The sequence below is a fragment of the Dendrobates tinctorius genome, unplaced genomic scaffold (genome assembly GCF_039654945.1).
Source record: "Dendrobates tinctorius isolate UK_male_01 unplaced genomic scaffold, ASM3965494v1 ptg000215l, whole genome shotgun sequence".
NCBI classification, from domain to species: Eukaryota; Metazoa; Chordata; class Amphibia; order Anura; family Dendrobatidae; genus Dendrobates; species Dendrobates tinctorius.
This window is the reverse complement of record NW_027361882.1, coordinates 3800530-3821968: the sequence shown is the minus strand read 5'-3', so window position 1 is coordinate 3821968 and position 21439 is coordinate 3800530. Positions and strand designations below refer to the sequence as shown.

The 21439-nt window shown below is 40.0% G+C and overlaps 1 protein-coding gene across 1 annotated transcript in view; it reads left to right on the top strand.

The window, feature by feature from the left end:
• The window catches only part of LOC141058837 (uncharacterized), a 147699-nt gene that overhangs the window by 103790 nt on the left and 22470 nt on the right, over positions 1-21439 (top strand). The window contains exons 2-3 of the mRNA XM_073555054.1: positions 8751-8930; positions 13667-14074. Of these exons, the coding sequence (XP_073411155.1) occupies positions 8867-8930; positions 13667-14074 (472 nt within the window). The 5' untranslated portion in view covers positions 8751-8866. The remainder of the gene's footprint in view (positions 1-8750; positions 8931-13666; positions 14075-21439) is intronic.

Here is a 21439-nt window from a genome sequence, read left to right as displayed (position 1 = left end):
TTCCAGCACCATTTCCACTTACTCTCAACCTACATCAGCTTCCAATTATTCTGCTACTCTCAATTATGTGGGTCAAATAATAATCGCCCTTAAAGTACCCTATCCAGTAATTATCATCCCCATAGTGCCCCCTCAAGTTATAATCACCCCCAGAGTGTCCTCCAATTTAATAATGCCCCCAGAGTGTCCCCTCTAATATTAATGCCCCCACAGTACTCTCTCCAGTAGTAACGCTGTCCGAGCGTCCCCTCTAGTAATAATGCCTCCAAAGGACACTTTCCAGCAATAATGAGGCAGTAATGCCCCCTCTAGTAATATTAATTCATTATTGCCCCATGCAGTAATAATGTACCCTAGAGTGTCCCCTCAAATAATAATGCCCAAAAGAATTCTCCATTAATAATCAGCTGTTGATACCCCCCCAGTAAAAAATGCCCCCATTAATGCTCCTCCAGAAGTATTGATCCATTTTTTGCCCCATCCAGCAATAATTTCCCCCATAGTGCCCTGCCAGTAATACTGATCCATTAGTACCCGGTCCGGTAATGATGCCCCTTCACTACCCTCTACAGTAATAATGCCTCCATAGTGCCCTGCCAGTGTCTTCTTCAGTTATGATGTATCCAGAGGGAACGCTCCAGTTAAAATGCCCCCAGAGGGCACCCTCCAATAATATTGATCCATTAGGGCCCTGTCCGGTAATGATGCCTCTTCATTACCCCCTACAGTAATAATGCCCTCATAGTGTCCCCTAGAGGAATAGTGATCCATTAGTGCCTTCTTCTGTAATGATGTAACCAAAGAGCCCTCTCCAGTTAGAATGCCCCCAGAGGGCACCCTCCAGTAATGCTGATCCATTAGTGCCCGGTCTGGTAATGATGCCCCTTCACTACCCCTTACAGTAATAATGTCCCCATATTGCCCCTCCAGCAATATTGATCCATTAGTGTCTTCTTCAGTAATGATGTACCCAGAGGGCCCTCACCAGTTAGAATGCCCCCAGAGGGCACCCTCCAGTAATGCTGATCCATTAGTGCCCGGTCTGGTAATGATGCCTCTTCATTACCCCCTACAGTAATAATGCCCTCATAGTGTCCCCTAGAGGAATATTGATCCATTAGTGCCTTCTTCAGTAATGATGTAACCAAAGAGCCCTCTCCAGTTAGACTGCCCCCAGAGGGCACCCTCCAGTAATGCCGATCCATTAGTGCCCGGTCTGGTAATGATGCCCCTTCACTACCCCTTACAGTAATAATGCCCCCATATTGCCCCTCCAGCAATATTGATCCATTAGTGTCTTCTTCAGTAATGATGTACCCAGAGGGCCCTCTCCAGTTAGAATGCCCCCAGAGGGCACCCTCCAGTAATGCTGATCCATTAGTGCCCGGTCTGGTAATGATGCCCCTTCACTACCCTCTACAATAATAATGCCCCCATAGAGTCCCCTCCAGGAATATTGATCCATTAGTGTCTTCTTCAGTAATGATGTACCCAGAGGGCCCTCTCCAGTTAGAATGCCCCCAGAGGGCACCCTCTAAAAATGCTGATCCATTAGTGCCCGGTCTGGTAATGATGCCCCTTCACTACCCCCAACAGTAATAATGCCCCCATAGAGTCCCCTCCAGGAATATTGATCCATTAGTGTCTTCTTCAGTAATGATGTACCCAGAGAGCCCTCTCCAGTTAGACTGCCCCCAGAGGGCACCCTCCAGTAATGCTGATCCATTAGTGCCCGGTCTGGTAATGATGCCCCTTCACTACCCCTTACAGTAATAATGCCCCCATATTGCCCCTCCAGCAATATTGATTCATTGGTGTCTTCCTCAATAATGATGTACCCAGAGGGCCCTCTCCAGTTAGAATGCCCCCAGAGGGCACCCTCCAGTAATGCTGATCCATTAGTCCCCGGTCCGATAATGATGCCCCTTCACTACCCCCCACAATAACAATGTTCTCATAGTTACCCCTCCAGTAGTATTGATCAGTGTCTTCCCCAAGTATAATGATTTGCACTTTACTTCTACTTTTGATTTAAGTGCAGAAATGGCTTCTAATGAGTTTGCGGGTCATCCCACGTGCCCCTGATCACTACTGATTAGCCGAGAGTCGTCCATCGTGTGCTAGATACAAACCTCATCATATTTGGAAGGGTTAATGGGACTTATTCCTTTCTGTATCGTCTTATCTCTGCCTGTAAGACATGGAGACACTGCAGTGGACAGATGAATGGTGGCACCGCACCAAGTATTGTCTGCGCTGGACGGAACCGGCGGCTCCTGAATAATCCCAGAGGAGCCGATCTACAGATACAGAGGAACAATGTGGAGGCCACCTGTAACCCTGCAGATTACACACTTACATCATGAAGAAAGGACTTTATAGATCTGGTACAATAAGAGGTGGAGCAGATACATTGTGCATGTATTTATATACATATCTACTGAACATTGGAGCTTACTGGTGCAGATTGTGGCTTTCAGCAAGGATCATTCAAGGACTGACACCAACAAAACTGCGGTCATCCACATAAATATATCAATATCAAACTCTAACAATCAACAGACCTTATAATCACAGGTGGACACGGACACGGGACAGACAATGGCCCCATGTGCAAGAACAATATATTGTCCCTTTGCGTTTATCAACTCATCATAATGCACAATTTCACCTGTTTTTGAGATGGAAATGGACCCCATTACGTCTTGGGCATCTGTGTAGCTACACAGGTTGCATCAATGGTATGTCCACCCTTTTTCAGCACAAGCCTGCAGCTGTTGCATTCTTTAACACTTCTTTACAAAAGCTAAGGCTCGATCCATTAGTCCCAGCCTCTTCATCAGCCTGGGACGATTCTTTGTGTAGTGAATGGTTTTGGAAAAATATCTACAGTCATGTCCTCATTTCTTCCAAAAGATCCATCAGAAAATTTAAGTTTTTATCAATATCTTTGGTTCTTTGGCTAACCATTTCCATCTATGCGAGTGCTAGACATCCTTGGTTGTGAGTCATAGATTTCATTTCTTCCTCTGCAGTTTTTATCCATTTACTGTCTTCCCCTTTAGAATGCTGAGTTCTATGTGCTAAATGTATGGGTTAATATAAGCAGTACATTGACTATAGTTTTTTGTAGCAGAGACGTGCAGGTGGTTCACCTTTGCTTTTTCTTGTCAATTATTTATCTGGGTCCGATTGTATCTGGTCACTTGTAGTGTTTTGGCTTGTGCTGACTTCACCCATTTGTTCAGGAGTTGGCAGGCTTTAAAAAAAGGTATAAAAAATCCTATTACTAATATCCAGAAAAAAAAAGTGATGATATTTATCGGTGTGGCTTCTGTATGTCCGTTCTTTGCATCCGTGTGCCATACATCAGCAGTAACTAAAATGTACAAGCACAGATACGGCTTCCTATGTTAATAATTGCAATGTATACCTAAAAATCGGATGCAAGGAGGACCTTCAATTTTTTTTGTGTACCCATAGACTTGAATAGGCGAGTCTCATCCGAAATACAGCAGAGAATAGTGCATGCTGCGATACCTTTTACGCAAACACTCGGTCTGTGTGAAAAAACTGTCATCTGAACAGTCATATCGAAAAACATTGGTACTACAGACCATATAATATGCTCGTTGTACAAGGCCACGATCTGACCACTATCAGTTTTCTCTTTTAGGAAGTGGTGACCTTGATTTTTATGCAGCATCTTACAGTATTTGGACGAATGAACACTTTAAGATCCTTTGGTTGCACTTTTATACGCCCTTAATGCTTTTGGGTTGTCTGTGACGCAGACATCTTTGCCACATGTGGACACAGTCATTATGATCATGTGGACAAAGTTTCACCTGTTCCTTACTGTATTGAGAAAATATAAATCCTTGTCCACCTTGGCATTAGCTAGCAGCCACTTTCCATCCAGACTAGTCATATTGTTATTTTACAGCTTTGCTGTTATCTACTTTATAAATAACAGCCATCCTTCTAGACTGGGAAAAATACAACATGTCCTTTACTGGAACGGCTAAATTCTGGCCATTTTTACGGGGACACCTTGAGACTGAATTTTGTCCACTTCATTACTACTTGAGTCAAGTTCTCTGTCGGTGTTTGTAGCATCTGGAGATCACTTTCGTTTCCTTCTTGTGTGACCTTGGATCTTTTACTTTAGGAGCGATTCCTCCGTCACCTTCAGTGAGGTCCTGCACCAGTTCCTGTCTTCTTTGGTATTCATCCACCAACCCGGTCTTTATATATTCCAGTCTCAGTCCTTGTCTTTACAGTGTTCCTTATGTGTCAGGTACTTTTTTGTAGCAGAGACGTACAGGTGGTTCACCTTTGCTTTCTCTTGTCATTTCTTTATCTGGTCACTTGTAGTGTTGTAATTCCAGTATAAATATGACTTTCTTTTGTGCACTTGGAATTTTATTTCTATGTATGAAAAATGTTAAATTAAAGATCAAAGTTTTATCAAAATTAAAATCGTGCAAAACTTTTCTTTTGAGAAAAAAGGTAACCACGCCAGATATGGATGTGATTATAGCTGTTAAAGGAAAAAATGTACTAGTAATGGTTCTCAGAACATGACGCAAACATTTTTTTTTCATTATTATTACAATTACATTGTAAAAATATTATAGTAATTGTGTATCACTGTAACCATATCCCCCTGTACTATAAAACTACATAAATATTAATTTCATATGCTGAAAGCTGTAAGAAAAAAAATAGGAAAACTATCAGAATTGCTGCTTTTTTTTCTTTTTTTTGCTCATCAAGCCTCTACAAAAATGAAATAAAAAGTGATCAAAAAGTTATACATGGCTAAAAATAGAACTAGTAAAAACTACAGAACCGCCTGCAAAAAAAATAAGCCCTCGTACAACTCTGCCTGCCTAAAAGTAAAAAAAATAATCCGTGTTTAACAACACAAGAAACCACCGCAAAAAAAAAAATATTTAAAAGAAATTATTTTTTTTTGTCTGTGAAAAAAAGCATAAAAAAAACTGTATAAATTGAGTATTATCATTATTACACTCACCTGCTGGATAAAGTTATTATGTCAATTAAATAGAAACATGAACAGAGTTATAAAAAAGAAAGAAAAGGAAAAAAAAATGTCAGAATTGCTGTTTTATTTCTAAATTCCACTTCTCAGAGTGCAATAAAATGCAACAACGGGCGATCAAAACATCTCAAAATGGTGTGAATAAAAACGTCAGCTTCGCACACAAAAAATAAGCCCTCACCCGACCCCAGATAGAGAAAAATGGAAACGCTACAGGTCTAAATATTGATCAAATTAATGTATTTTTAGCCAAAAATCATTTCTGTAATTTGGTTTAGAATTATAGAATCGTAGAGTTGGAAGGGACCTCCTGGGCCATCTGGTCCAACCCCCTGCTCAAAGCAGGATTCGCTAAATCATCCCAGTCAGATGTCTGTCCAGCCTCTGTTTGAAGACTTCCATTGAAGGAGAACTCGCCACTTCTCGTGGCAGCCTGTTCCACTCATTATTCACTCTAACTGTCAAAAAGTTTTTTCTAATATCTAATCTGTGTGTCCTCCCATTCAGTTTCATCCCATTGCTTCTAGTCTTTCCTTGTGCAAATGAGAATAAAGTTGATCCTTCTACAATGTGACAGCCCTTTAGATATTCGTAGACAGCTATTAAGTCTCCTCTCAGCCTTCTCTTTTGCAAACTAAACATTCCCAAATCCTGCAACCTTTCCTCATAAGACAGGGTTTGCAGACCGGTCACCATTCTGGTCGCTCTTTTCTGAAATTGCTCCAGTTTGTTGATGTCTTTTATAAAATGTGGTGCCCAAAACTGGACACAATATTCCAGATGAGATCTGACCAAAGAGGAGTAGAGGGAAATAATGACTTCACGTGATCTAGACTGTATGCTTCTGTTAATACATCCTAGAATTGCATTTGCCTTTTTTGCTCCTGCATCACACTGTTGACTCATATTCAGTCTGTGATCTATTAGTATACCCAAGTCTTTTTCACATGTGCTGTCACTTAGCCCTATTCCTCCCATTCTATATATGCTTTTTTCATTTTTATTGCCCAGATGTAGTACTTTGCATTTCTCCCTGTTAAAAACCATTCTGTTAGTTGCTGCCCACTTCTCCAGTTTTTTTAAATCTTTTTGAATCCTCTCTCTCTCTTCTCTAGTATTAGCTATCCCTCCTAGCTTTGTGTCATCAGCAAATTTAATCAGTTTACCCTCAATTCCTTCATCTAAATCGTTGATAAAGATGTTGAACAATACAGGGCCCAGGACAGAGCCCTGTGGTACCCCACTTGAGACATTCTTCCAACTGGATGTGCAGCCATTTACGACCACTCTTTGGGTCCGATCACTAAGCCAGTTATGAATCCACCTAACAGTTGCCTTGTCCATTCCATACTTAGTCATTTTTTCAATAAGGATTGTATGAGAGACTTTGTCAAATGCTTTGCTGAAGTCAAGATATACTATATCTACAGCATTTCCTTGATCCACCCAATCAGTGATTCCGTCATAGAAGGAAATTAAGTTAGTCTGACATGACTTATTAGTTACAAACCCATGCTGGCTCTGTTTAATCACTTCATTCTTATCCAGGTATTGACATACATGTTGTTTAATAATTTGTTCAAAGATCTTTCCTGGTATAGAAGTCAGACTCACCGGCCTATAGTTGCCTGGGTCCACCTTCTTCCCCTTTTTGAAGATAGGAACAACATTTGCTCTTCTCTAGTCTTCTGGCACTTCTCCTGTTCTCCAAGAATATTCAAAGATTATGGAGAGGGGTTCAAAAATTTTTTTCTGCTATCTCCTTCAGTACTCTGGGGTGTAATTCATCTGGACCTGGAGACTTGAATTCATTTAGGTTAGCTAAGTGTTTCCTCACTATCTTTCTGTTTATAGATATCCTGGATTCTTCTATTCCCTTAATAGGACAGTGAATAACAGTTGATGTTACATTTCTTTTTTGAGAGAAAACAGATGCAAAATAGGAATTTAAAAGTTCAGCCTTCTCAACATCCTGTCTTACCATTTCATCATTTTCATCCTGTAAAAATCCTATAGCATCTTTGACTTTTCTTTTACTTTTGACATATCCCCAAAATCCTTTATTATTGCTTTTGACATCTCTTGCAAGCCTCAATTCATTTTCAGCTTTAGATAATCTGATTTGTGCCCTGCAGGTTCTGCAGACAGCATTATATTCTTCTTTAGATATGCCTCCCTCTTTCCATTTTATAAACATTTTTTTCTTCCTTTTTAGCATGTGCTTAAGTTCTGTGTTCATCCATCCTGGTTTCCTTAAATGCTTCCTATTCTTCCCTCTTTTCGGAATTGTTAACAATTGTGCTTTGAGAATTTCATTTTTCAAGATTTCCCATCCTTCCTGGACATTTTTGTCTTTAAGGATATCCAGCCATTGGATCCCTCCAATTCTCTTTCTGAATCCCTTAAAATCTGCCTTTCTGAAATCTAACCTTGACATCTGAGTCTTCACAGGTCTTCCTCCTCTAGCTATCCAAAATTCTAAAATAGCATGGTCGCTACCTCCTATGGTCCCAGCCACTTTTACCTCCTCAACCATTTCCTCCCTGTTTATAAGGATTAGATCCAAGGTAGCAGTTCCCCTTGTTTTCTCCCTTACCTTTTGGAAGATAAAGTTGTCAGCAAGAGAGGATAAGAATTTCCTTGACCTGTTAGTTTTGCCTGAGAGAGATTCCCAACAGATGTCTGGATAGTTGAAATCTCCCATGACAACTATGTCATATTTTTTGGAGAACTTGGCCATTTGATGCATAAAGAGTTCATCCATAGCTTCAGCTTGCACAGGCGGCCTGTAGTAAATGCCTACAATGGTGTCCTTTCCATTGTTCTGTCCTTGTATTCTTACCCAAACAGTTTCCACAGAACTCCCAGTCTCTGAAGCTTCAATCTCTGTGCAGATATACGCGTTTCTAACATACAATGCGACACCCCCTCCTCGTTTATCAAGTCTGTTTCTTGCAAATAAGTTGTATCCTTCTAGTCTTGTATTCCAATCATTTGTATTGTCCCACCAAGTTTCAGTGATTCCAATGACATCATATTTCTTTTCCTGTGTTAGTAGTTCCAATTCTCCTTGTTTGTTGCCCATGCTTTGTGCATTAGTATAGAAACATTTTAGTTTGTGATTGGTTTCTCTTTCTCCAATATTTTTATTAATTAGATTCTTTCGTCTTTGTTCTTCCTTTCCACTTCTAATAGCAGAGTTCTCAATAGCATTTGTCAGGTGTTTGGCTTTTTCTGGTCTTTTGCTTCCCTTCCCATGTTGTTCTAGTTTAAAGCTCTCCTTACAAGTGTAGCAGTTTGTAGTAGTTTGTAGTAGTTTGTAGTAGTAGTTTGTAGTAGTTTGATTAATAATGTTTGCTTTCATTGGCCTCTCTGTTGCACTGTCTGTAGCTTGCAGCAGATTGAGCAAACTGAGAATCCATCAGCGAGCTTATTCTGATGGTCGATTGGGAGCGTTTCTAACTCAGCAGACATTTTCTGATTTCTTACACAGATCCCATCGCAGCTGAACGTGCGGAGACGGAAAGAGTCTGTAAAAGCCCAAATTTTTAATGAAACCCAATTGCAAAAAAGTTTTTTAGCTGCAAATACATGTATTTAAGTAAAAAAGAAAAAAAAACAAGTCTGCGAAGTTAGCCGACTCCTTTTGCATTTGTGTTAATTGTTTTTCGTACATTATTAGGAAGATGACTGATTGTGAGCGGAGCGGCGCATCGTCTTCTCCCAGGACCGGACGCGCCCCGTGCTAGAGATCCTGTGAGACATTAGCGCATGATAGTCTGCTGATAACAGAGAGCAATGCCTCAGGGACGGGATGTGACGCTGCTGCCCACGCTGCTCCTCTCCGCCATGACTCTATACGGTGAGTCCCACAATATCCTGCTGAACCGATGATGGATCGGATGTTTCTTCCTGTCCTATAAGATATCATGGAGAAAGGAAGACCCCTGTGTTTCTAGAGATTTTAGGGGCTTCCCAACCTGATCCATGAATACAATGCAAGCCGTACAGTGACTACACGACAATGACGGCGTAGAGGTAATTCAGGATCAGTGGAAAGCTGGGTGGCGACCCCTCCAGGTCGTGTAATGGGGCCGGATGTAGGGTCACAGCCGCGGGATTACTTGTTGTTCAGTCCATATATCGGGCCCCCGGCAGGAAGTGATTGTCCGTGTAGCGGATTGTTCCTCGTGATCCCGGCGCTCGATGCATTTCACCCACATGCGGAGACTAACACGGGCAGGAAATCCGGACGTCCTGCTGTCTGTCCCGAGGCTTCTTCTTCTGGCAGCAGTTTCCTTCTCTTGTAGTCAGGAAGGGGTCGGCGTTATATAGAGTATCTGGGTATCCGCACCGCTCCCCGCCTGCAGCAAGGCGCAGAATAGACATGATGGGAGTCGGGAGGTTCCGGAATTATGGCCGCATCCAGGGGTGGAATCCTGGGAGAAATATTGGGACCACTCACACTTTTCCTAGATGGAAATAAACAGAAACCTTCAAAAAACTCTTCAAAAAAAGCAACAATAGTGTGCAAAAATAGCAACATCATACCATGCATAAATAACAGTGCCATATAGTGCATAAATAACTGTGCCATATAGTGCATATATAATAGTGCCATATAGTGCATAAATAACAGTGCCATATAGTGCATAAATAACAGTGCCATATAGTGCATAAATAACAGTGCCATATAGTGCATAAATAACAATGCCATATAGTGCATAAATAACAGTGCCATATAGTGCATAAATAACAGTGCCATATAGTGCATAAATAACAGTGCCATATAGTGCATAAATAACAGTGCCATATAGTGCATAAATAACAGTGCCATATAGTGCATATATAACAGTGCCATATAGTGCATATATAACAGCGCCATATAGTGCATATATAACAGTGCCATATAGTGCATAAATAACAGTGCCATATAGTGCATAAATAACAGTGCCATATAGTGCATAAATAAGTGTGCCATATAGTGCATATATAACAGCGCCATATAGTGCATAAATAACAGCGCAATATAGTGCATAAATAACTGCCATATAGTGCATATATAACAGCGTCATATAGTGCATATATAACAGTGCCATATAGTGCATATATAACAGCGCCATATAGTGCATATATAACAGCGCCATATAGTTCATATATAACAGCGCCATATAGTTCATATATAACAGTGCCATATAGTGCATAAATAACAGTGTCATATTTTTCATATATAACAGTGCCATATAGTGCATAAATAACAGTGCCATATAGTTCATATATAACAGCGCCATATAGTGCATGTATAACAGTGCCATATAGTGCATGTATAACAGTGCCATATAGTGCATAAATAAGTGTCATATTTTTCATAAATAACAGTGCCATATAGTGCATAAATAACAGTGCCATATAGTGCATAAATAACAGTGCCATATAGTGCATAAATAACAGTGCCATATAGTGCATAAATAACTGCCATATAGTGCATATATAACAGCGTCATATAGTGCATATATAACAGCGCCATATAGTGCATATATAACAGCGTCATATAGTGCATATATAACAGTGCCATATAGTGCATAAATAACAGTGCCATATAGTGCATATATAACAGTGCCATATAGTGCATAAATAACAGTGCCATATAGTGCATAAATAACAGTGCCATATAGTGCATATATAACATTGCCATATAGTGCATAAATAACAGTGCCATATAGTGCATAAATAACAGTGCCATATAGTGCATATATAACAGTGCCATATAGTGCATATATAATAGTGCCATATAGTGCATATATAACAGTGCCATATAGTGCATATATAACAGCGCCATATAGTGCATAAATAACTGCCATATAGTGCATATATAACAGCGTCATATAGTGCATATATAACAGTGCCATATAGTGCATAAATAACAGTGCCATATAGTGCATATATAACAGTGCCATATAGTGCATAAATAACAGTGCCATATAGTGCATAAATAACAGTGCCATATAGTGCATATATAACATTGCCATATAGTGCATAAATAACAGTGCCATATAGTGCATAAATAACAGTGCCATATTTTGCATATATAACAGTGCCATATAGTGCATATATAACAGTGCCATATAGTGCATATATAACAGTGCCATATAGTGCATATATAACAGTGCCATATAGTGCATATATAACAGTGCCATATAGTGCATATATAACAGCGCTATATAGTGCATATATAACAGCGCCATATAGTGCATATATAACAGTGCCATATAGTGCATAAATAACAGTGCCATATAGTGCATATATAACAGTGCCATATAGTGCATAAATAACAGTGCCATATAGTGCATAAATAACAGTGCCATATAGTGCATAAATAACAGTGCCATATTTTGCATATATAACAGTGCCATATAGTGCATATATAACAGTGCCATATAGTGCATATATAACAGTGCCATATAGTGCATATATAACAGTGCCATATAGTGCATATATAACAGCGCTATATAGTGCATATATAACAGCGCCATATAGTGCATATATAACAGTGCCATATAGTGCATAAATAACAGTGCCATATAGTGCATATATAACAGTGCCATATAGTGCATAAATAACAGTGCCATATAGTGCATAAATAACAGTGCCATATAGTGCATAAATAACAGTGCCATATTTTGCATATATAACAGTGCCATATAGTGGATATATAACAGTGCCATATAGTGCATAAATAACAGTGCCATATAGTGCATATATAAGTGCCATATAGTGCATATATAACAGTGCCATATAGTGCATAAATAACAGTGCCATATTTTGCATATATAACAGTGCCATATAGTGCATAAATAACAGTGCCATATAGTGCATATATAAGTGCCATATAGTGCATATATAACAGTGCCATATAGTGCATAAATAACAGTGCCATATAGTGCATATATAATAGTGCCATATAGTGCATATATAAGTGCCATATAGTGCATATATAACAGTGCCATATAGTGCATATATAACAGCGCCATATAGTGCATATATAACAGCGCCATATAGTGCATATATAAGTGCCATATAGTGCATATATAACAGTGTCATGTAGTGCATATATAACAGCGCCATATAGTGCATATATAACAGTGCCATATAGTGCATATATAACAGCGCCATATAGTGCATATATAAGTGCCATATAGTGCATATATAACAGCGCCATATAGTGCATTATTAACAGTGCCATATAGTGCATATATAACAGTGCCATATAGTGCATAAATAACAGTGCCATATAGTGCATAAATAAGAGTGCCATATAGTGCATAAATAAGAGTGCCATATAGTGCATATATAACAGTGCCATATAGTGCATAAATAAGAGTGCCATATAGTGCATATATAACAGTGCCATATAGTGCATAAATAACAGCGCAATATAGTGCATAAATAACTGCCATATAGTGCATATATAACAGCGTCATATAGTGCATATATAACAGTGCCATATAGTGCATATATAACAGTGCCATATAGTGCATATATAACAGTGCCATATAGTTCATATATAACAGCGCCATATAGTTCATATATAACAGCGCCATATAGTGCATGTATAACAGTGCCATATAGTGCATATATAACAGTGCCATATAGTGCATATATAACAGTGCCATATAGTTCATATATAACAGCGCCATATAGTTCATATATAACAGCGCCATATAGTGCATGTATAACAGTGCCATATAGTGCATAAATAACAGTGTCATATTTTTCATATATAACAGTGCCATATAGTGCATAAATAACAGTGCCATATAGTGCATATATAACAGTGCCATATAGTGCATATATAACAGCGCCATATAGTTCATATATAACAGCGCCATATAGTGCATGTATAACAGCGCCATATAGTGCATGTATAACAGTGCCATATAGTGCATATATAACAGTGCCATATAGTGCATAAATAAGTGTCATATTTTTCATAAATAATAGTGCCATACAATATGGAAATACCAGTGCGGTATAGTACATAAGTAACACCTGTATAGAGCAGCCAATTAACAGTCACACAGTGCACAATATACAATATCGACATACAGTCTCTAAGTAACAGTGCCTTGCTATAAGAAAACCAACAGCCATCCAGTGCATAAATAGCAGTGCTATTCAGTATCCGAGTAACAGTGCCAAGCAACAGTGTTGTACCATACCAAAGTAAGAGCGCCATACTACCCATACCACACAGTGCCCAAATATTACCATAGTGTTCCCAGTAGTCCTGATGAGTGGCACAGTCCCTGCTGGTGCCAAATGTCCTCATGAAAGCACCTGATGGAGAATATGGCGGCACACCTCATGGCTTTGGCACCACAGGGTCTGGTTGCCCCCGTTGAGGTCACACACGTGTAGCATGGAGTAATGGGCTCATCGATGGTGGATACCAGGTGGTTGCCCTATGTGCCTCTCCAATATTTCTACCTGTGCCTCAGGGTAGGAGACTCCGAGGTCTAATCTGCTTTGCTGGTGGGCACCATTGAGGCCCTATCCGTGGTCGGGAATCTCACAGGACCTTCTTCTTTCTTGGTTTAGGTTTTCTGCTGGTCTGGGCACAGAGCGACACCATAGAACTGACTACAACCAGTGGAAACCAGGGAAGTCCGATGTCACCGGCAGGATTCAATATAGCTACCGGAGGGAACGTCTCTATTGATTTCCCGCACCGACACAGCACCAGTATGGTGCGAGTGGTCACCACTCCTGCACAAGATACTGCACTAAATATGGACAAAGCACCAACTTCAGCCGCCAACCTGAGCAGTGCCACAATACCGCTACCGACTGACCCGACTACAAAGACCGGAGGTGCCAAGGAGCCGACTGATGACACAGTGTCAGCCGTGAAAACTCTCACACCTGGCACCATCGTAGGAACTACAGGCAGCACCAACACCATCCCGAGGGCAATAACGGGATCCAGAGCAGCCTCCAGCTCCTCAGGTGAGAGTTATCACTGTGTCATCTGTAGTGTTACATAGGTCTGCATGTGACATCTGCTACATTATCTGTACTCAAAATCATAAAATGTTAGAGTTGGAAGGGATCTCCAGGGTCATCGTATCCAACCCCCTGCTCAATGCAGGAGTCACTAAACCATCTCAGAAAGATGTCTGTCCAGCCACTGTTTGAAGACTTCCATTGAAGGAGAACTCACCACCTCTCGTCGCAGCCTGTTCCACTCATTGATCACCCTCCCTGTCAAAAAGGTTTTTCTAATATCTAATCTGTGTCTCCTCCCTTTCAGTTTCATTTGCAAATGAGAATGATGATCCCTCTACACTGTGACAGCCCCTCAGATATTTGTAGACAGCTATTAAGTCTCCTCTTAGTTTCTTTTTTACAAGCTAAACATTCCCAGTTCTTTTATACGCTCCTCGTAGGACATACTTTGCAGTCCGCTCATCATCCTGGCAGCTCTTCTCTGAACTTGCTCCAGGTTTTCAATGTCTTTTTTAAAATGTGGTGCCCAGAACTGGACACAGTATTCTAGATGAGGCATGATCAAGGAGGAGTAGATGGAGATAATTACTTCATGTGATCTAAACTCTATGCTTCTCTTATTACATCCTAGAACTGTATTTGTCTCTTTGGCTGCTGCATCACACTGTTGACTCATGTGCAGTCTGTGATCTATTAGTACACCCAATTTTTTTTTCACATGTGCTGTTGCTTAGTTCTATTCCTCCCATTCTGTAGATGTAGAATCTTGCATTTCTTCCTGTTAAATACCATTCTATTACTCGCTGTCCATTGTTCAAGCTTATCTAGATCCTTCTGAATCCTTTCTCTGTGTTGTCTAGTGTTGGCTATCACTCCTAGCTTTACATAATTTGCAAATTCGATTGGTTTACCTTCAGTTCCCATATCTAGATAATCTATAAAAATGTTGAACAACACTGGGGCCAGTACAGAGCCTTAAGGTACCCCACTTGAAACACTTTCCCAATTAGATGTGCAACCATTTATTAACAATCTTTGAGTATGATCACTGAGCCAGTTATGAATCCACCTAACCGTAGCCTTGTCAATCCAATACTTGGTCATTTTTTCAATAAGTATAATATGGGATACTTTATCAAATACTTTGCTCAAGTCAAGATATACTATATCTACCACATTTCCCTGATCCACCCAGTCAGTGATTCCATCATGGAAGGAAATTAGATTAGTCTGGTATGACTTGTTTGCTACAAACCCATGCTGGCTCTGGTAAATTACTGCATTCTTCTATACATGGTGTATAATAATTTGTTAAAAAAATCTTTCCTGGTATAGAAGTAAGGCTCACTGGCCTGTTATTATCCTAGTTCCGTTTGCTTTCCTTTTTTGAAGATAGGGATAACATTTGCCCTTCTCAAATCTTTTGGGACTTCTTCTGTTCTCCAGGATTTTTCAAAGATTCTGGCTAGTGGTTCTGCAATTTTATCTGTTAACTCTTTCAGTACCCTAGGGTGTAATTCATCTGGACCAGGAGATGTAAATTAGCTAAGTGTTCCCTCACCCTCTCTCTGTTTATGGATAGTGTGGAATCTTTTATTCATTCAATGACACTGTGAAGATCAGTTGATGTTGCATTTGCTTTCTTAGAAAACACAGATGCAAAATTGGAATTTAAAAGTTTGGCTTCTCAACATCATTTTTGACCACTTCACCCCTTTCATCCTATAAAACTCCTATAGCATGTTTGCCTTTTCTTTTGCTTTTGACATACCCACAAATTCTTTTTTTACTGCTTTTGGTCTTGATCTCTCTTCTACATTTTGAAAGATTAAGTTATCAGCAAGAGAAGATCAGAAATGACTGGACCGGTACTTTTGCCAAGGAGATTAACAATTATCTGGATTGTTAAAATCTCCCATGATCACTATGTCGCACTTTTTTGAGAACAGAGACATCTGATGTAAAAAGAGATTATCCATATCTTCAGTCTGACCAGGTGGCCTGTGGTAAACACAATGATGTATTGAAGAAATACATCAGGATAAGACTTTGCCCACAAACAGCAACCTTGTACGCCTTCAGAGTCCTCCTGGATGGAGAAAGAAAAATGTTGTGAAGAAGAAACGGAGAGTGGTGGTCATGGGGGATTCCCTGTTGAGAGGAACAGAGGCCGCTATCTGCAGACCGGATATAACTTCAAGAGAAATGTGCTGTCTTCCAGGTGCAAAAATTAAAGATGTGTCTGACAGGATATCAGGACTCTTCAGACCTACAGATGACTACCCATTCCTGCTACTACATGTGGGGACAAATGACACCGCAAGAAACGACCTGGAAACCATCTGCAGAGACTTTGAAGACTTAGGCAAGAAAGTGAAAGAACTGGGAGCGCAGGTGGTCTTCTCTTCCATCCTCCCAGTGGATGGCCATGGAACAAGGAGGTGGAATAAGATTCTGCAGGTGAACAACTGGCTACGTCGATGGTGCCGTCAGCAACGATTTGGATTTCTGGATCACGGAGTGATTTACCTATACAATGGACTACTTGCTAGAGATGGGGTGCACCTTACGAAGACTGGAAAGCAGGTATTTGGAAGTCGCCTTGCTACACTTGTAAGGAGAGCTTTAAAGTAGAACAACATGGGAAGGGAAGCAAAAGACCAGAAAAAGCCATACACCTGACAAATGCTATTGAGAACTCTGCTATTAGAAGTGGAAAGGAAGAACAAAGACAAAAGAATCTAAATAATAAAAATATTGGAGAAAGAGAAACCAATCACAAACTAAAATGTTTCTATACTAATGCACAAAGCATGGGCAACAAACAAGGAGAACTGGAACTACTAACACAGGAAAAGAAATATGATGTCATTGGAATCACTGAAACTTGGTGGGACAATACACATGATTGGAATACAAGACTAGAAGGATACAACTTATTTGCAAGAAACAGACTTGATAAACGAGGAGGGGGTGTCGCATTGTATGTTAGAAACGCGTATATCTGCACAGAGATTGAAGCTTCAGAGACTGGGAGTTCTGTGGAAACTGTTTGGGTAAGAATACAAGGACAGAACAATGGAAAGGACACCATTGTAGGCATTTACTACAGGCCGCCTGTGCAAGCTGAAGATATGGATGAACTCTTTATGCATCAAATGGCCAAGTTCTCCAAAAAATATGACATAGTTGTCATGGGAGATTTCAACTATCCAGAAATTTGTTGGGAATCTCTCTCAGGCAAAACTAACAGGTCAAGGAAATTCTTATCCTCTCTTGCTGACAACTTTATCTTCCAAAAGGTAGGGGAGAAAACAAGGGGAACTGCTACCTTGGATCTAATCCTTATAAACAGGGAGGAAATGGTTGAGGAGGTAAAAGTGGCTGGGTAGCGACCATGCTATTTTAGAATTTTGGATAACTAGAGGAGGAAGACATGTGAAGACTCAGACGTCAAGGTTAGATTTCAGAAAGGCAGATTTTAAGAGATTCAGAAAGAGAATTGGAGGGATCCAATGGCTGGATATCCTTAAAGACAAAAATGTCCAGGAAGGATGGGAAATCTTGAAAAATGAAATTCTCAAAGCACAATTGTTAACAATTCCGAAAAGAGGGAAGAATAGGAAGCATTTAAGGAAGCCAGGATGGGTGAACACAGAACTTAAGCACATGCTAAAAAGGAAGAAAAAAATGTTTATAAAATGGAAAGAGGGAGGCATATCTAAAGAAGAATATAATGCTGTCTGCAGAACCTGCAGGGCACAAATCAGATTAGCTAAGCTGACAATGAATTGAGGCTTGCAAGAGATGTCAAAAGCAATAATAAAGGATTTTGGGGTTATGTCAAAAGTAAAAGAAAAGTCAAAGATACTATAGGATTTTTACAGGATGAAAATGATGAAATGGTAAGACAGGATGTTGAGAAGGCCAAACTTTTAAATTCCTATTTTGTATCTGTTTTCTCTCAGAAAGGAAATGTAACATCAACTGTTCTTCACTGTCCTATTAAGGAAATAGAAGAATCCAGGATATCTATAAACAGAAAGATAGTAAGGAAACACTTAGCTAACCTAAATGAATTCAAGTCTCCAGGTCCAGATGAATTACACCCCAGAGTACTGAAGGAGATAGCAGAAGAAATTTTTGAACCCCTCTCCATAATCTTTGAAAATTCTTGGAGAACAGGAGAAGTCCCAGAAGACTGGAGAAGAGCAAATGTTGTTCCTATCTTCAAAAAGGGGAAGAAGGTGGACCCAGGCAACTATAGGCCGGTGAGTCTGACTTCTATACCAGGAAAGATCTTTGAAGAAATTATTAAACAACATGTATGTCAGTACCTGGATAAGAATGGAGTGATTAAACAGAGTCAGCATGGGTTTGTAACTAATAGGTCATGTCAGACTAACTTAATTTCCTTCTATGACGGAATCACTGATTGGGTGGATCAAGGAAATGCTGTAGATATAGTATATGTTGACTTCAGCAAAGCATTTGACAAAGTATCTCATACAATCCTTATTGAAAAAATGACTAAGTATGGAATGAACAAGGCAACTGTTAGGTGGATTCATAACTGGCTTAGTGATCGGACCCAAAGAGTGGTCGTAAATGGCTGCACATCCAGTTGGAAGAATGTCTCAAGTGGGGTACCACAGGGCTCTGTCCTGGGCCCTGTATTGTTCAACATCTTTATCAACGATTTAGATGAAGGAATTGAGGGTAAACTGATTAAATTTGCTGATGACACAAAGCTAGGAGGGATAGCTAATACTAGAGAAGAGAGAGAGAGGATTCAAAAAGATTTAAATAAACTGGAGAAGTGGGCAGCAACTAACAGAATGGTTTTTAACAGGGGAAAAATGCAAAGTACTACATCTGGGCAATAAAAATAAAAAAGCATATACAGAATGGGAGGCATAGGGCTAAGCAACAGCACATGTGAAAAAGACTTGGGTATACTAATAGATCACAGACTGAATATGAATCAACAGTGTGATGCAGCAGCAAAAAAGGCAAATGCAATTCTAGGATGTATTAACGGAAGCATACAGTCTAGATCACGTGAAGTCATTATTGCCCTCTACTCCTCTTTGGTCAGACCTCATCTGGAATATTGTGTCCAGTTTTGGGCACCACATTTTAAAAAAGACATCAACAAACTGGAGCAAGTTCAGAAAAGAGCAACCAGAATGGTGACCGGACTGCAAACCCTGTCTTATGAGGAAAGGTTGCAGGATTTGGGAATGTTTAGTTTGCAAAAGAGAAGACTGAGAGGAGACTTAATAGCTGTCTACAAATATCTAAAGGGCTGTCACATTGTAGAAAGATCAACTTTATTCTCATTTGCACAAGGAAAGACTAGAAGCAATGGGATGAAACTGAATGGGAGGAGACACAGATTAGATATTAGAAAAAACTTTTTGACAGTTAGAGTGATCAATGAGTGGAACAAGCTGCCACGAGAAGTGGTGAGTTCTCCTTCAATGGAAGTCTTCAAACAGAGGCTGGACAGACATCTGACTGGGATGATTTAGCGAATCCTGCTTTGAGCAGGGGGTTGGACCAGATGGCCCAGGAGGTCCCTTCCAACTCTACGATTCTATGATTCTATGAATAGTATCCTTTCTGTTCTTCTCACCTTGAATTCTTACCCAGACAGTTTCTACAGAGCTACCAGTCTCTGAAGCTTGGATCTCTGAGAGATCTACTTTTTAACATGCAATGCAGCTGCTCCTCCCTCCTGTTTCTAATAAATAAGTTGTAGCCTTCAAGGTTTGAATTCCAATAATGTGTATCATGCACCAAGTTTCAGTGATACCTATGATATCACTGTGTTCTCTGTGGTGTTACATAAGACTGCAGGTGACATCTACATTATCTGTGCTCAGAGAGTTATCACTGTTAATTGTGGTGTTACATAGGATTGCAGTTAACATCTCACACTTTATATGTACTCAGGGTTATCACTGTGTTATTTGTGGTGTTACATAGGACTGCAAGTCACATCTACTACATTATATGTACGCAGAGAGTTATCACTGTGTTATCTGTGCTGTTACATAGGACAGCAGGTGCCATCTACTACATTATCTGTATTCAGAGAGATATCACTGTGTTATCGGTAGTGTTACATAGGACTGCAGGTGACATCTACTGCATTATCTGTGCTCACAGAGTTATCACTGTGTTATATGTGGTTTTTCATGGGACTTCAGGTGACATCTGCTACATTATCTGTACTCAGAGAAGTATCACTGTGCTATCTGTGGGGTTACATGGGACTTCAGGTGATATCTACTACATTATCAGTACTCAGAGTTATCACTGTGTTATCTGTGGTCAACAGCAAAAAGCAGCCGACAGCACAACGGAGGAATGGATGCCAGTTCAAAGGTTCATGGACCCAAATGAACAATAGTCCAAAATAAGGAAGAGGAACAGCATCCGGTCTGGGTGAAAAATTGTATCAAAAATTTATTCTGCCAGTACAAAATACTATATTTTGTACTGGAAGAATACATTTTTGATACAATTTTTCACCCAGACCGGATGCTGTTCCTCTTCCTTATTTTGTGTTATCTGTGGTGTCACATAAGACTGTAGGTGACATCTGCTACATTAACTGTACTCAGAGAGATAACTCTCTGGAGTACAGATAATGTAGTAGATGTCACCTGCAGTCCTATGTAACACCACAGATAACACAGTGATAACTCTGAGTACAGATAATGTAGTACATGGGACTGCAGGTGACATCTATCTGTGGTGTTACATAGGACTGCAGGTGACATTGATGTGATTCTTTTGCTGATCTCTCTCTGTATTTTTCCTCCTCTTGCTGCTGTTCGGCCAATTTCACCTTTATTATAACATTTGTGTTTACATCTCCCTCTAGTGCTCATATCGAGAATAGCAGGGAATGATGATTTGTGGTGCAAAGTACGCGGCACTGCCTACAGTGTATAGAGCCTCTGATTTATAATAGCTGAAGCCTAAGAAGAAATTATGCAAAAAGAACCTGTGGTTTAGAAAGCAATAATTTTATTAGATGTATAAAGCATGAATTACAGGTTTGAAAGTGAGTCAGCCAGTAGATGGCACCACAGCACATTTACTGAAGATGTGACTGCCCCAGATTCACATCAGCATGGTATGCGCCATCCACATGAGCATTACAATGGACAATTAATGTTATGCATCCTCATTAGCTGGCTACTACTTTTTAAAATCTCTGCTCCGTGTGTGACGTCAGTCCCTCAGAAGAAGGCATGTAGCTGAAGCGCGCGTCGAGGTGCTGGTGCCACACCACAGCAGGACGTATAAAGGTATAAACACCCTACTGTGTTGTGATGCCATCTACTGGCT